The sequence below is a fragment of the Aphelocoma coerulescens genome, chromosome 2, assembly GCF_041296385.1.
Source record: "Aphelocoma coerulescens isolate FSJ_1873_10779 chromosome 2, UR_Acoe_1.0, whole genome shotgun sequence".
Classification (NCBI taxonomy): Eukaryota; Metazoa; Chordata; class Aves; order Passeriformes; family Corvidae; genus Aphelocoma; species Aphelocoma coerulescens.
In genome coordinates, this window is record NC_091015.1 from 16,099,094 (window position 1) to 16,114,645 (window position 15,552).

The following is a 15,552-nucleotide window of genomic DNA, read 5'->3' on the forward strand; positions in this document are numbered from 1 at the left end:
TAAAATTGAATAGCATTATGTTCTATTAACTTCTACAATACTTTATCGGGTTTTCTTTAATATGGAGAACTCAACTGTTTTAGACTTTCATTTCTTGATTTGCTTTCTACTTGTACCTTCTATAGGGATCCTTCAAAAATATTGTTCCAACATTCTGAATTTGGGAAATCCTGTCACAGGTTTTTTGCAAGTGCAGATACTCTGTAAAGCATATATATATGAATGAATTTGCTAAAGTAGAAAAATTAATGCATTTGGTTTGGCAAGTCATTTCTTTTGCATGTATTTGCTTCAACTGGGTATTGAAAGCAAGAACAACAAAAAAGCCAGATGTTCCCAAAATATTTAACTCATTGAAGTATATGCAGTCATTTGCCCAAAAATATTTCTCTAAAAATTGCCAGTATTCATCAAGCTGCCTTCTCTATTTTCTCTTCCAAATTTGTGGTTATAATTTAAAACAAACATGTAAAGAAATGCCTCTTCCTTAAATTCAGTAAGTCAGGACTTGGAGAGGGAACTGGGGTTCCTGTCTTGAAAATGTTCCTCATTGTGTCAGCCTAAGAAGAAGAGCATTATATCAAATGGCATTTAAGACTGTATTGCTGCAAGCAGGTTTTGTATGTCCATATGTGATGGAGAATACATGATGCTGTAGTATTCAACTTGTTTGAAATAGGATGTTTTAATGGGTTCATTAATCATAAGTGGCAACCCCACAAATAAGTTTCATTTATAAGCAAAACCCTTATACCTACTTGGGGGAAAGTAAGAAGTGCAAATAATACAGGGCTACTGAAAGAAAACAGAGTTCTATTTTGATCACCAGATAAAGAAAAGCACTAAAACATAAAGTTCACACCCCATTTTTTTATTACCATGCTTCACACCCATAGCTACAAGTGTTGTTAATGAACATAATGTTTTATAAATCAGGATGGTGTGCTTGTTTCCCTTTATGGTGTCATATGCTAATAAGTTTAACAAGAGGCAAGGCTGGGGTAATTGTTATGGACTGCTGGTCCTTTTATTATTCAGCTGTCCTCATTTTATTGGATTTTTCCACTAGTTAATAAAAAATGATAATCTGTACTTGTCCAATAGGTTTTTTCCTGCTTTTCCTGCATGCATTTAAAACTCAATCCTGTCATGTGCTTGTGTGCTGCCTTCCAGATCCAGAGCAGCCTTATATGCTTCAGAAGTGAGGGAAGTGCTAGGCTTAGTATTGCACAAAGAGTTTGTGCTTTTCCATTTTTCCTGAACTGGTTTGCATTATATTGTTTTGTGCATATTTTCCTTTTTTTTTTTATATGATGAAACTGCAGACACTACTCGTCCAAGGAGAAGCCAAGAAAGTGATGGTGTCGAATACATTTTCATTTCCAAGCACTTGTTTGAGACAGACGTACAGAATAACAAGTATGTTGAAGAGATTTTTAACTAGAACTGCAGTTAAAACAATGGTTTATTTTAAAATGGGGCTGGTTGTTATTGTAGATAATAAGTCAAAGTGGATATAACTTGCAGTGATTTAAAGATGTGTTAAAATTACATTTTGTTATATAAGCAGCTGGGAAAAAACACAGAGCAAAAAAAAAGCATTACGTGCAAACAACAGTTTCTAAGCGTACAAGCAGTTTCAGTACCTCAGCTTCTCAAGAAGATACTGAAATTATAGGTGCTTAGGATGGGGGAGCATTCTTTTAATAGAGCATCTTCTGTCATAGCAGCAAAGCATTGCAGCTCTAGGGAAGGGGGGGCGTGGAAGTGCTGCAGACGTGCCTGAGTCAATGTTTGCATAGTTCTGCTCTCTTTCAGGCCAGGCACTTCCTCTGCTTTTGAATTTAGAGATCTACAGTGAAGCTCCTGCCTGTGCACCCTCCAGAAAGTAAACTAAAATGAAGAGACAATGGTAGCATCGTGCTCTCCAGCAGCCTGTAAAATTCTGTAGCTTGAAATTCTGCCCCAGTTTCAGAGGGCAAAAGTGTATTAGACACAAAGCTGTGGGTTTTATTGAAACTTCAAACTTTTGAAGCTTTGCTTTTCTGGCAAATAGTGCTTGTACTTTTATAGCAAATAACCAGCCGCCTTGGTTCCACCAGCACCATCGTCACTCCTCCTCCTCTTCTGAGACAGAGAATTTGGATATTCTGTAGTGTGCAATGAAATTTCAGTAGTTTCTATTGTTTAGCTTATCCACTGTTTTATTGCATTGCATTAGTTCAGAAAAAGAGGTGATGGAAAACATTAGTGGGCTGTTGGACTACAGTACTTTTTTCTCTTTAACTGTAATACAAGCAGGTGTTACTGATTTGAAAGCAGTAAAGTAGAAGATTTCTTAAAATTGACATGCTGAAGTACTTGACAGCATTTCCTTTATAAAACATGGTAGAACTCTTATGTAAAGTAAAATATTTTTGCTCCTGAATTAAATCTTATAAAGCAAACTGGTAAGTTTTTTTCTGGAGAAAATGGAAATGATTCCAGTTGTTTTCACTTTCTGCCACAGGTTTATTGAGTATGGCGAGTATAAGAACAACTACTATGGTACAAGTTTAGACTCTGTTCGATCAGTTCTAGCTAAAAACAAGGTTTGTTTGTTGGATGTGCAACCTCATGTAAGTAAGCATGTCTTCTGAACTCTTGTACTTCCCCATATTGCATATTGCAATTCCAGGGAAAAAGTATTTCTAAAAAGGTGTACTTTATCCCACACTGAATGACTGTTGAGTGGGTTTGCTGGCTACCTTTATCTCAGCAAGGCTCTCTGAAAAGAGACAAATATACAGCCAGTAAATAAGGGAATTGGAAGCCTGCAGCATAATACCAAAGATTTAATTGCAGAACACTCCTATATTTCCATTCATCTTTCTGTTAGCTTGGGCAAGAGATTGTCCCTGAAACTTTAATTTCAGAATAGCTTTATCACCCAGTCCAGCAACTCTCTCACATGTTTCACTAGACTGTTCTGCAAAGGTTTCCCTGCAGGGTGAACATGAGTCAAGGGATGCATTAAATGTGATGTTGGCTGGATAATTGTTAAGAACATTCCTCTCTAAACCATTTTTTCTTGCATTGACCTTGTTTTTTAACCCCTCTGAACAGCTCCACCAGGAATTTTTTTGCTCCTAATAACCCCAGTGCTTCCAGGAGCTGGACTAGTTTGTTTAACCTAGCCAAAACACCTCTTCTCCAAGGGTGGCCAGTGTATGCCTTCTGAACCTTGGCAGCTCGTGTGCAGCTCCTGGGGCAGTTTCAGGTGCAGGCTTGTGCCCTGGGAGCAGGGCAGCAGCTGCACTGGCAGAGGAGTGGCTGGGGAAGCCATACCCCCTGCCAGGGGAAGAGGGGAGCTGACAAGACCATTGCCTGTCCCACATAGCCCTGTGTTCCTGCAGAGCACTAAATTCTTTTAGGGACCCAAGCTTGTAAACCATTCTGGGACTCCACTCTCCAATATGGGATTTTCCTGTGGATCCTGGCAGTGTGGAAAGGATAGAAAGCTTCTGACCATCCATACTACCACCCTGTGCTGCAACTGAATCATAGACCTGCCTCTAACACCACACAGTAGCTTGCTCAGGAAGAACAAACAGCAGGGAGTTGTGTGGTGGGCACAGAGTACTGAAGAGAAGAATCACTGACCTTTTGTGAACTTTTCATGGGTACAGAAGAGGTTATTCTTGTTAAAATGGGTTGAACTTTTCCTCCCCTGGACACCTGCTGTTCCCCTCCATGCTCTTGCTGCCAGTGGCACTGGTGTGCACAACTCAACTTTTGCCAGACTGATGGGGTTTACCAGCAGGCGTGTGGAAATCAAGACCAGTGATCACCCTTGGAGAAAGGGTTTTCTTACCATTCTGAAAATTCTCCCTACATGAATCAATGCTGGTCAGCAGAGCAGGATGACAGTAAATGAAAAATACCCACCTAGAAATGCTTTATGGGTTTATTCTGGTCAGTGGGGAGTTTCTTTTATTACAGTAAATTCCACTTTGCAAAATCAACTAATTAATTAAAATCTTTCCTCTTCCCAGACAGTGAAACACTTGCGGACATACGAGTTTAAACCATTTGTTATATTTATAAAGCCTCCATCACTTGACCGTTTGAGAGAGACCAGAAAAAATGCCAAGATTATTTCAAGTAAAGATGATAAGGGAACTGCAAAACCCTTTACAGTAAGTATAATTAGACATGGTAAAACATGAGAACCTGTTAAGTGTTTTGTTATAGAAGTTTACCTTGAAAATAAAGGTGATCACTGGATCTCATTGACTGCACTTGTCAGGGCTTACACAAGCATCTTTCTGTTTCCCAGCCTCTCTCACATTACACATTTACTGTGGTGTTTTCATTGTTTGATATGCTCATGGGTATTTACAATTTCCATGGTCCTCTGATTTTATGTCATTGAAGAACCCCCACAGTGCAAGCATATCTTTATGAGAGATAATGCTGTGAATTTCCTTTAAAAAATTTGTACCTGGGCTTAGATGTTTCTGTTCAAATATAAAAATTTATTTGTTTTATCAATGTATTAAGGGGTCTAAATTAAGAGGAAAATTCAAATATAAAAAAAAAACAATTAAAAAAAATGCTACTGTAATAAAAAGCCTATGTTTGTGGATAAGAGAAATAGAGGGGTTTTTAAATGTTATATGAAAATAAACACTGTAAGAAAGAAGAAGAAATAGCTAAGCAAGGAAAAAATGCTGGTTTTTGTCAATAGTCAGAAAAAAAATTTAGGTTACCTAACATTAACATACTTGCTTCCTTGTAATATCATGAAATCATATTTAATTGAAGCTACAGCAAAGTTGATCAGTGTTAGACTGTTTATCTAGTGTGTATAATTTTTCCTCATTCAGATGTTATTTAGGATTTTTTAGGTTTTGTTTCAAAGTCAGTCACAGATATAGTCACAGATTGTATCTGTGTACAATGTGTATTTGGAATAGTTTGGAAACTACATGCTGTCAGAAAATGTTGGTTTGTTACTTATAAAAAGTAAGAAGAGTTTGTTTGTAAGAGCAACCTTCAGGACATTGCTTAGTTAGGACAGGTTTAATCTCTCAAAGTCATTTAAACAAGTTGCTAAGGTTTGTTCCCTCCCCAAACATGACGAAAAATCCACTAAGCCAGATCGAAGAAGGCATAAAATGTTGGCTGCTACCAAGCTCTTAAAAGAAAAAAGGCTGTGCTGTAATACATGGTGTGCTAATAACAAGCCAAGACTAACATAAAGAAACTTTTAAATGTATCATCAAAGTAAACAGCTAGAAACATTTTGCACTGGTGCTGCTAACAGAAAATGTCTCTGTAATTACCATCCAGTGACTAATTGTGTCGTTTCAAGGGAAGAGATGAAAGAATTGCCTGTTGAGCAGAGTCAACTCATCAGAATACTCTCTGAGATCACTTGTAGTGGTAATTTCTATTTTTTTAAAATTAGAAGTACAGTTTCCATCTCCTGATGAAATAAGAAATAAGCGATTAGACCGTGTTTAATACAGAATGAGTTTATGCAGTGTTGCTATGGACTGGCTGTGCACTGATCTTCATTGCACTGATCTTACTAGGAAGAAGATTTTCATGAAATGATTAAATCTGCCCATGTGATGGAGAGCCAGTATGGCCACCTTTTTGACAAGGTGATAGTCAACGATGACCTCGCTACAGCTTACAGTGAGCTTAAAACAACTTTTGACAGGTTGGAGACCGAGACCTTCTGGGTTCCTGTCAGCTGGTTGCACTCATAGTAACGTTTGAAATAGAAAAAACCTCTGCTGTGGTATCAGCATCTAAACCTGGGGCATGGTTAGGCTTTACTCGATGGCCATTTTCTTGGGAGGAGGGCTTTTAACTCTACTGAGCAGCAGGTATACTCTTCATGCACTTGGAACTGGTCTTGTTTTCCTGTGTCTTCAATTCTCTTGCCCACAATTTGGGACAGAACAGTCAGATTAAACCAGAGATTTACTGTGCTCCATAAAGTGAGCTAATACTAGTGTAGCAAAACTGCCAAACACCTCTTTATCAACATCTGTGTTTCTCCAAGGTGAGTGTTTTTAACAGAGAGTTTGCAGAAGATAGAAATTAATGCTGGAGATCAGCACTTCAGTGGTTTTAAGCATAACTGTTCCTATAAAAGAGCACATCAGCACTTGGAAGTTATTGCCCTTTTAATGTTTGAGAGAACTGAAACAGGCAAAAGTGACCAACATTTTTATGAGGAAGACATCATAATTTTAATTATGCATCAGTGTGTTTTTACTTTTCTAGATGTGAACCTTGTCTTACATGTACAGACTGATTTAAGTATTCCTTTGCAATTACATAATCATGTGAAGAAAGATGTATTCAGTGGCTTAATTGTGAAATACTCAGCTGTGAGTATGCATGGATTGAAAATACTTTCACACATGCTCTGTGGCAAAACAAAGAAAAGTCATGGGAATAATTATTTTAATAGGAAAAAATGTGAGTTGGTGTGTATATAACTTCAAAGTCTTTGGAATTAAACTTCTGTAAAATCAGTGGCAAAGTGATACGAATAGCAACAAAATAGAGAATAATTTTTTTTTTCCTCCTTTAAATTGATTTCAAATATTTTTTGGCATGCTTTAGAACAACTTTCCCATCAGAAATTTTCAAACAGTGAGGAAACCTTGGACATCTGAGAAGCAGTTGAAAGAGATAAATTCTTTTTATTGTTGAGTATATAGTGATACTTTTTAGTAGTGTAACATATATTTTGTCTCCACTCAAAAATAAATTAATGCTGTAGAGTTCACTATAAAAAACATCCTTGTCACTGGTCAGACAGTTGGAAACCCTGTTTCAAGATCTGATATGTCAGTGTAAGCAAATGTATATTAGAGGATGTATTTTTAATATAGATAATTTGGTATTTTTCTTTATTTACTACTGATATGCAGCAAATGAGTACAGATGTAAAGACCAAGTAACACCTGTGTGTTGTGTTGTGAATATGTCTTGTAAGTACAGAATGTGTATAGGAACTTGCTGACTTCAGATCATCCCATCTGTGGTATTCAAACAGGAAACCATTATTTCATGTTAATCTGTAAAGAGAATATAGCTCTCTTGTTTAAAGAAAGAATAATTTAGTGAAACTTTATATATTTATGAAAGGGTTGAAAAGGGATGTTAAGTTTTTAAATTTCTTGTCAATGTGATCATTTATTAAAGAGATTACTAAGTCTGTAATTTGAAACAGTCTCTGTAAATGGAGCTCAACATTCCATGTAAATATTTTATTTCAGTTCGTATGCTGATAAAGCCATCAGGTTTTGCAGTTTTATTCTAAATGTGTATTTAATGTGTGGGCCATTGCATTTGGCTTAGAGTCTTATAAAACAAATGAAATGTAAGAAACAACAGCAAAATCCCAGGGAGTCTGGAAATGTTTATGCAAGAGTTACAGATGTACTGAGTCCCAGTATGGATACATACTCTGCTTGGACAGCCCTACTGTAACTCTGTTAAATTTCACCATTTTCCTGGTGGACTTAAACTTTTTTTGTAACATAAATATGAATTTGTTGATTAAATTAAGTGCACAGAGATTATCTGAGTTGAGAAGACATTTTCTATTTTTTTTTTTATTACTGAAAATCAAACTATTTTTCAGGGGATATGGAATTCAGTGGGTCAGTTTGCCTTTGCCTGTGAGACGCCAGGTGCCTTCACCATCTCTTGAAATGGAGAGGACACTCGGCATCTCTCAGGATCTGGCCATTTCCAGCAGAAAAGGGGCTTTAGTCCTCACTAAAACACTATTAGCACTGCTTCTAACCTTGGCTGTCTTGGAACATTGGGGTACAATAATGCTCACATAAAGGACCTGCTTTTCTCTTTATGGAGTAGATGCTAGAATAATCTGCAAACTCCCTGGTAGGGACAGTTCTGGCTGTCCTGCAGGCTGTTTTTCCTGTCTGTTTGAAATTAATTTAATTCCCATTCCTGGGTCGGTGTGGTCTAGGAGGGTCTTGTGCACAGCTTTGCTGTCCTGGGCAGCAGTAAGCAGCGTGGTGCTCAGCTGCATTCCCAGAGACACCGACCCTCTGATCCGCGGCACAGTCCTGGCAGGAGTCTCCCAGACCGATGGCTGCCTGCCCCATCTCTGAGCCAGGAGCTAATTCCTGAATAGTAACACCTGCAAAAGAAAGGGAATCTCAAAAATATAGATCCAACCAACAGAGTATAATGTGCACAGAGTCTTTGAGGAGCTAGAAATGGTTTTAATTACATTACTAAATTGCTTTTGAAAAATCAACATTATTGCAGTGTTAACTTCAAAACCTAAAAATCAAAGCCCTCCACGAGGCAGGCAGAGATGACAGTAAGTCTAGGCAAAAAAAGCCCAACAGTTTCAACAGGACAGGAGCCTGCTTATCGGGATGGATGCTGAGCCTGTGTGCTGAACTATTCTGGGATACCAAGGGGAACAGGGGGGTGGATTGTTCCTTTGACTCCTAAGAATTTGGGAATGAAGACAACTAAACATGTTTCCAATATTCCACATATTCACGTTCTGTTGTGTGGGTTTTTAGAGAAATGTATGTTTTGACAGTCAAGTCCAGATGTTTTTATTGTGTTCTAGCTGTTTGCTGTAGTCAAACAAAGGGTAGTACTTTTTAATACTGTACCAAGCTCTATACTTGAATTCACCATCAGGTCCTTGGTTGATGTCTTACCTGAAATCTGATCTTACCTTCTTATGCAAAACAATAAATTATTGATATACCACTGAAGGTGTTTTTTCTTTATTGTAAATTGCACCATAAAATATCATAGACTTATAGAATGGTTGGCATGGGAAGGGACCTTAAAGATCATCTCATTCCAACCCCCTGCCATTGTCAGGAACACTTTCACTTGACCAGGTTACTCTGAGCCCCATCCACCCTGGCCTTGAACATTGCCAGCAATGGGGCATCCACAATGTCTCTAACCTGTTTCAGTGTCTTACCCTTCTCACAGTAAAGAATTTCTTCCTAGTACCTAATCTAAACCCACCATCCTTCATCTTAAAGCCATTCCCCCTTGTTCTATAGCAACATTGCCTTGTATAAAGTCCTCTCTTGTAGCTCCCTTTCGGCACTGGAAGATGCTACTATAAGGTCTCCTCAGAGCCTTCTCTTCTCCAGGATGAATAAAATTACTTAAAAAGGTAAAATGCCTAAGTAGTAAATTATTTAATGGGACTCTCTATTAACTGTAATGCTCCAATTATCTTAAATGGAAAAACAAAGCACCCTAGAACAACAATTCTTAATATTTCATTTTTATTGCCATTTTTATTCTTCAGAATTGATGTTTACCCTTTCCTCTAGCCCACCCCGTAATGAACCATTTTCTTTCTGAGAGGAAAAGCTTATGTCAGTGGAACAGACTGGAATATCAGCTTATCTGGGTTTGCAAAGTCTCAGAGTGTTATCCAAGTTGTTGGAGTGTTTCACCAGGCACATACACTTCTAGGCCACTCACTAGTCCCACTGGAAGTTGTGCTCATTTGTAGGACTCAGAGAAAGTAATGCTTGAACTCAGTTACTTTTTGCATTGTGTTATGCCTTTTCCAGAAAACAAAAAAGAAGCCTAACACAAACTAGGATTAGAGAGAAGACTTTTAAGCCCCTTCTGTTTTGTTTCAGTGCACTATTCTGCATTTCCCACATGTACTTCAGTTCAGGTTTCTACTATGTGTGGAGAATTTTTTCTTCAGTAAAGCTCATATTTAGCTTTTCTGAGATTGTTTCAAAGGATGAGTAGTTTCTTCAGAGATTTGAAGTTATAATCTAGTCTATTTTTGCTATTGCTCTCTCTACAGTCATTTCCCTACAGGATTAAGAGTTTTCTGTGTATCAGTGCTTAAAGTCATTTGTACTTGAAATTTGCCCAAGATCCTTCTGCTCTCAGAGTCATTAAGTATTTATCATATATTACCATGATTAATGTATGATACCAAGCATTCAACAGAAAAATGTCTGAACACAAAATTAAAGGAAGACTGTAGGTGTATTTATTGTTTAGGAATTCTGGTGCTAGATAATAGTTAAAGGTTTCAGCAGAAATACACACAAAACCATTTGGAAACAGTTAAAGTCTGGTCTTAAATTTTGTCTTATGTTAAATGGCAGTACAAATGAGAGAATTTGGAGTTCTAGACAGCTGGAGACTTTTCCCCTGTTGATACCTGTGTCTGAAATACAAGCTGGATATTTGGAAGACTGTATGGAATGATTTTACATCTCTATAATAAAATACTATGGTATTTTGTGTATCTGACATCCAACATTTGAACCAAGAGGGCAAATCTGTGTGATTATTGAGACTTTGCTTTGCTTCTGTTTCAGTTGTACACTTATGTATGTTTAAACGAATTTTTAAGGACTCAGTGGCAAAAGCTACCAGCTACACATTTCAATATGTGGAGAAAAATATCCTCAGGATTTCCAAGAGGGTTCAAATGGCTCCAACAGTATCTGAAAACTTGTTGATAGGAAATAAATAGGTCACAATTTATTTTGTAATTAGATCTGTTTCTTTTCAGTAGCTGTATTAATATTCAGAACTTGAATATGTTAAACCCAGAAGGCAGTAATTTTCAAGTGAAATTTAGATTTGTGTTTTAACAAAGATGTTACAAGCTTTCTATAGGATTATACACAGGCTCATAGAAACTTTGGGTACATGTTTTAAAGTGAGGGTCTGTGGGTAGGGCAGAGATGAACTGAGAACATTAAAAATGCAAGTACTACCCTGAAAATGCATATTTCGTTTCGTAAATCATTGAACAGGAGGTCAGAGACCTGTCTGCAAATGTGCTGTGGTTTCTGTTCCCTCCTTGGTAAATACAAATAAGCACCAGTAATTCTTCATTGGTAAACAAAACTAAAATTGTCCAAATTATGGTGCTGAAATGTAGTATTCCTGGTGATGTTGGCCAAGATGGTGCTTTACTTCCTTCTAACTTGATTAACTTTTGCAGCAAGAGTACAGCATCACAACTCTAACTCAAAATTACCAAACTGTGTTTAGTCATTGGCAATTTCATTCTTTGTTTTCCTCTTCACCCTTGTACAGCTTCAATTCAGTAATTCAGTCATACAAGGAGGGGAAAAGGGACGATTAACTGATCTTGGAGAACAGACACCAAAAATTTGATACAAGGGCATTTTTTACCTCCTTCCCAGTGGGCACTGGGGTGGTGTGTTCCTGAAATGGAAGTGAAGAGCTAGTGTTTTTTCCAGATAGAGAGCACCTGAACAGTGTTTTGTCCCATGAAAACAATTGCTCTGAGAGTTCCCTGTGGCCTGTTGGATGCATGATAGCAGCATGTGGTAAAAAAGACCAGGAGCAATTCTAAATTTTATGCAGCCAGTGTTGGCTTCAGGGGTTCTTGTTTAAGGCAATGGCCATTGGGGGCAGTTCTGCTTGTTTTCTGTGTGACCTCTGGACATTTCCTGGCATGTTTTCTCCCTTTTCTAGACTTGCATTAATGACTTGTTTTTAAGCAAATACGGTTCCCTAAAATTGGTCTTAACCTTAGGTAGTGGGAGTGGTCATGTTTCACGATCAAGGCCTGTGTTCATGATGGGGCAGTTGCCCAGATGTGCACATGGGTTGAGACCACTCCACAGAGCTTTCTTTGCATGCCCTGTATGGGTTATGCTTCCCCACTAAACCGACTTGGATGCAGCTTCTGGAGCCCTACCCCCACATACAGACTGGCCTATGTTAGGCACCAAATGAACATGGAATAAAGACATAGTCCCAGGTTCAAATGAGCTGACTAAACAAAGTGAGAGAGATGGCAAAGCAGTGCAGCCGGAAGGTGCAAAGAGATGCACTGGGCACAGCTCTTCCTACCAGCTGGCACAGAGGCAGTGCTGGCCTAATGGGGCTGTCAGATGTAGGATTCAGCACCTCATGGAAGGACCAGGTGGTTGGAGCTCCCTGGCAGGGCTTTGGCCCATGCTGTGCAGTGCCCAGGCACAGCTGAGGGCTTGCAGAAGCCTGGCCCTGGCAGCTGTGCAGCCAGCTTGGCTGCAGGAGGGAATTAGCTGTGTGTGTATGAGCTGTGCTCCGCCTCCTTCCTGCAGAGCCACAACGGCAGGTCTGGTCTTGTCCCGTTTCCCTGCCTGGTGCCAATGGAGGCAGGAATGCTCCAAGTCCTGTGTGCAGTCCTGGCTACTACTGACTGTAAGGCACAAAAGGAGTTTTCTTGTTTGGTTGTGGTTTTTTCATTGTTGTTGTTGAAAACTGGCTTGAAAGCTTTGTTATTATTGGTGCTATCTGGATAGTATGAAAGAGCAGCCTAACTTATTGGCCCTGCTGGGTTATTATTCCAGATGTTTTTCTTTACACAGCTGTTAAGCAGGAAGTAGAACCAAAACCAAAGATTGATTTGAACCATTGTTTTGTCAAAAACCAGAACTGAACCTGAATTATTGTCTTCTTTTGACTTCATTGAATTCAGATCATCACTGGCCACAGCTGGATTCAACCCCAGCTCAAACCGCACTGAAAAAAGCACAGAGCCTGACCACACTTTTGAGTAGGTGAGACTTTGAAGGCCAAGAGCCTGCATCTTGTCATGAGTGCAGCTGATGCTACCTTCAAGCCAACAGCAGCTTTTACTAAGCGTGTATGCACAGGTACATATTGTTATGTATTTATCAAGTGCTTTAGTGTACACCAGTTTATTTTAATGAAAAATGCAGGCTTATGTTGCATAATTGGAAGACTACGGGCAGACTAAAGAAAAAAGTCAACTTAAAGAATACCAAAGTTTTAGCAAATAGATGTATAGTTTTACTCCAGCAGGACTCGCACATCTCAGGAAACTTCGAATTTTACATTTCATATATATTGGTTTGTCCCTTTTTTCTGTAAGTCAAAAGAGCTTGATTGAATGCAGACTAAAAACTTGTTCACTACAAACCTAGTTAAACATGAAATCTTGTGGGATTAGCTTAATTGTTCCCTAAATGAAAAGGCTACTTTGTACACAGACTACAATTTTATGCTTGCCAGATAAAGAAATGTGAACCTGTCCAGAGACACAGGAATTTGTCTGTGTAGGAGTATCACTGGGCCAACTGTCTTGCTTTTTATGCGATATTGTGGTGTAAAACATCACTCCACTGGTTTCATTTTACAGAAAATAGTCTCTGTGGTGGTACCCTGTGGGAACTGAAGTATCAAGTTCTATTTTCCCTTCAAAAATCCAACTCCATTCATACCCTGCTCCTGACACTGCGCTCTCCGTGAGTGTCAGCCAGCGCGTGGGCTCGGGGGATGCTGCGGCACGGCAGGGGAGCTGCAGGGAAGCTGTTCCAAGCAAAGCAGGAGGTGCCACTCTTTGCCATGGGAGAGGCTGCCATAGGTAACACCACAGTGTTTGAAATGAGGGATGGTATCCCTGATAAGATTACACAGTAACTAAGTAAATGAGGAAAATATTTTATTATTCCATTTTTAATTTTCAGAGGATTATGTGACACTTCTGATTATCAGACATTATTACTGTGACTGCACAGTCTTCTGTTTTTCTTTGGCTTCCCTACTGCCTCCTTGAAAGCAAGGTTTGCTGTAATTAAAGACTTTATTTGTTATATAAATGTAACCATAAAACATGTGGAGTTCCTATCTTCCAAAGCTACCAGACCAAGCAAATAAAGACAAAATTTCTGCAAATGTTCTCAAGTGACCTATTCTGTTTAATCTCGTTTCCTTTCTTCCTAACCAGTCTTCTCAAAAAGCCTCTCCATGTCAGGGGCCAAGAGTTTAACAAAGGCAGTTTGAAGCAGAGAGGAGAGGCTGGCCAGGAACCGCTGGAATGGAGAAGCTGGGGCACTGCTAGGCTCTCAACACTGGCAAGTCTCCCAAGCCTGCACAAAAGTGAGCAACCTATGGGTGAAGACAGCGTGGGAAGATGATTTGAGCAGCAAGGTGTCATTCACTCCCTCTTCGCTACAAGAAGGAGCCGTCACCACCCTTAGCCCTTCACTTACGCACATTTAGCAAGGAGCAGTTGCATTACCTGTGTCAGGTAACACACTCCAGTGTGTAATTCTTGACTACCTCATGGCAGACTCTGCATGTGCTTCCCCTTCACAGTGTCACTGAACATAGCTCTTGACTTTGTGGTCTCCAGAAATCATCTTCTGAAAGTGGTATTAAAACCTGCCTACCCCCTAAGAGTCTGTTCGAGTCCAGCAAGTCCCGTGACAGGCATGGTTGAAGTGTCTTTGTATTGCTGACAAGGTGATAGCACTTTTAATCCTGAGCCTCCTTCACGTTCACCTACTTTGTGCAGAGGGGTGGTGGTGACTGGTGTTAACTCTGCTGCTGCAACAGTGTTTAAGTACCTGCAGTGAGACACTCATGCTCAGATTTTCTGCAGGAACTCCTGTGTCGCTCCCAGCTACACTAATTTGTCTGTCACAAAGTGTAAGTGGAAAACACAAGAGGCCAGATTCTCTCCAAATCTGAGCAAGCTCTGCAGGGAGGCAGTGCTACTGCTCTGCTTCCCTCACAGCTCCACTTACAGCAGTGGTTACTTGGCTTGGGCTCATGAGCATCATGTAAAATCCTTATGGATCCTCATGGTTCCAGTGTTCAGGATTGATGATTCTTTCTTCTCTTTTAGCATCTTGTGAATAACTTAGAATTTTTTTATGCCAGTGCAACTCCCTCTCTTCCTGGTAAATTGACTCATTTTGTGCTATTGGAAAGTGCTTAGTCTGGATTGCTTCACTGTGAATACCTAATGGCTGCTGCTGCTTTCTGTATCATGTGCCTTGGACAAGGGTGAAATATCAGCAGAGAGCTGACACCACTTCGATCCCTAAAGGAGCGATAGTAGGAATTCCTCCTGTAGTTAGCCTCAAATGACTTTCATCTGTACCACTTGAGCACACAGGATGGTTCCTTCAGTTTAACAGCATGGCACAGATGAGATGGCAGTGGATGAACACGATAAACACACAGTGCTGGTGAAGTTAGAAAAGCTTCATTTTTATTTTAACAGTATCAGAGTTTTACCTCTTGTCTTTCTGTGCCTGGGAAATCAGGAATGCCTTTGCTCTGAAGACCTTGTAATCTAATGCCAGGTCTTGCTGACTTTTACAGTTGAACCTTAGTGCGTTTCATGTGTGGTCCCTTTGACTTCTGCAACACTCCTCACAATGGGGTTGGCAGCTCTTATCCTGGAACCAAGCTGATTACTTCTCTGGGCTCAGGGTTTGGCTTTGAGATAAGATGCAATCAGGAAAGATGATAAATATTTCAGCAACTAATCAAATGTGTGAGAGCTGTCTGGTTATTATCTTTGGATTAGTATCTGAGATTAGTATCTGGGAGCAAACTTCAATGCAAATGCATCAAAGTCCCGTCAAACACGTGGTAGTAAACACGTGTGGCTGATAAATCTATTGACTCTTTGTCTGAATTATTTAATGGAAATTGTGGGACTGCATTAGATGGCCCTGCCCTTTGCTGCTCAGCTGTCCTTCCAGCATT

At 39.5% G+C, this 15,552-nt stretch overlaps 1 protein-coding gene and 1 long non-coding RNA gene across 4 annotated transcripts in view; both read left to right on the forward strand.

Annotated features, from left to right (window-relative positions):
* MPP7 (MAGUK p55 scaffold protein 7) overlaps window positions 1-8,772 on the forward strand; it is a 156,487-nt gene extending 147,715 nt beyond the window's left edge. For all 3 annotated transcript variants that reach the window (XM_069006569.1, XM_069006568.1, XM_069006570.1), the window contains 4 exons: window positions 1,326-1,419; window positions 2,510-2,618; window positions 4,035-4,178; window positions 5,580-8,772. In XM_069006569.1, the coding sequence (XP_068862670.1) occupies window positions 1,326-1,419; window positions 2,510-2,618; window positions 4,035-4,178; window positions 5,580-5,759 (527 nt within the window). In that variant the 3' untranslated portion in view covers window positions 5,760-8,772. The remainder of the gene's footprint in view (window positions 1-1,325; window positions 1,420-2,509; window positions 2,619-4,034; window positions 4,179-5,579) is intronic.
* A 2,834-nt stretch (window positions 8,773-11,606) lies between these two features.
* On the forward strand, window positions 11,607-13,690 carry LOC138105622 (uncharacterized). The gene is made up of 3 exons (XR_011148577.1): window positions 11,607-12,228; window positions 12,506-12,683; window positions 13,190-13,690. It is a non-coding gene; the product is annotated as an uncharacterized lncRNA (long non-coding RNA).
* Window positions 13,691-15,552: the final 1,862 nt, after the last annotated feature.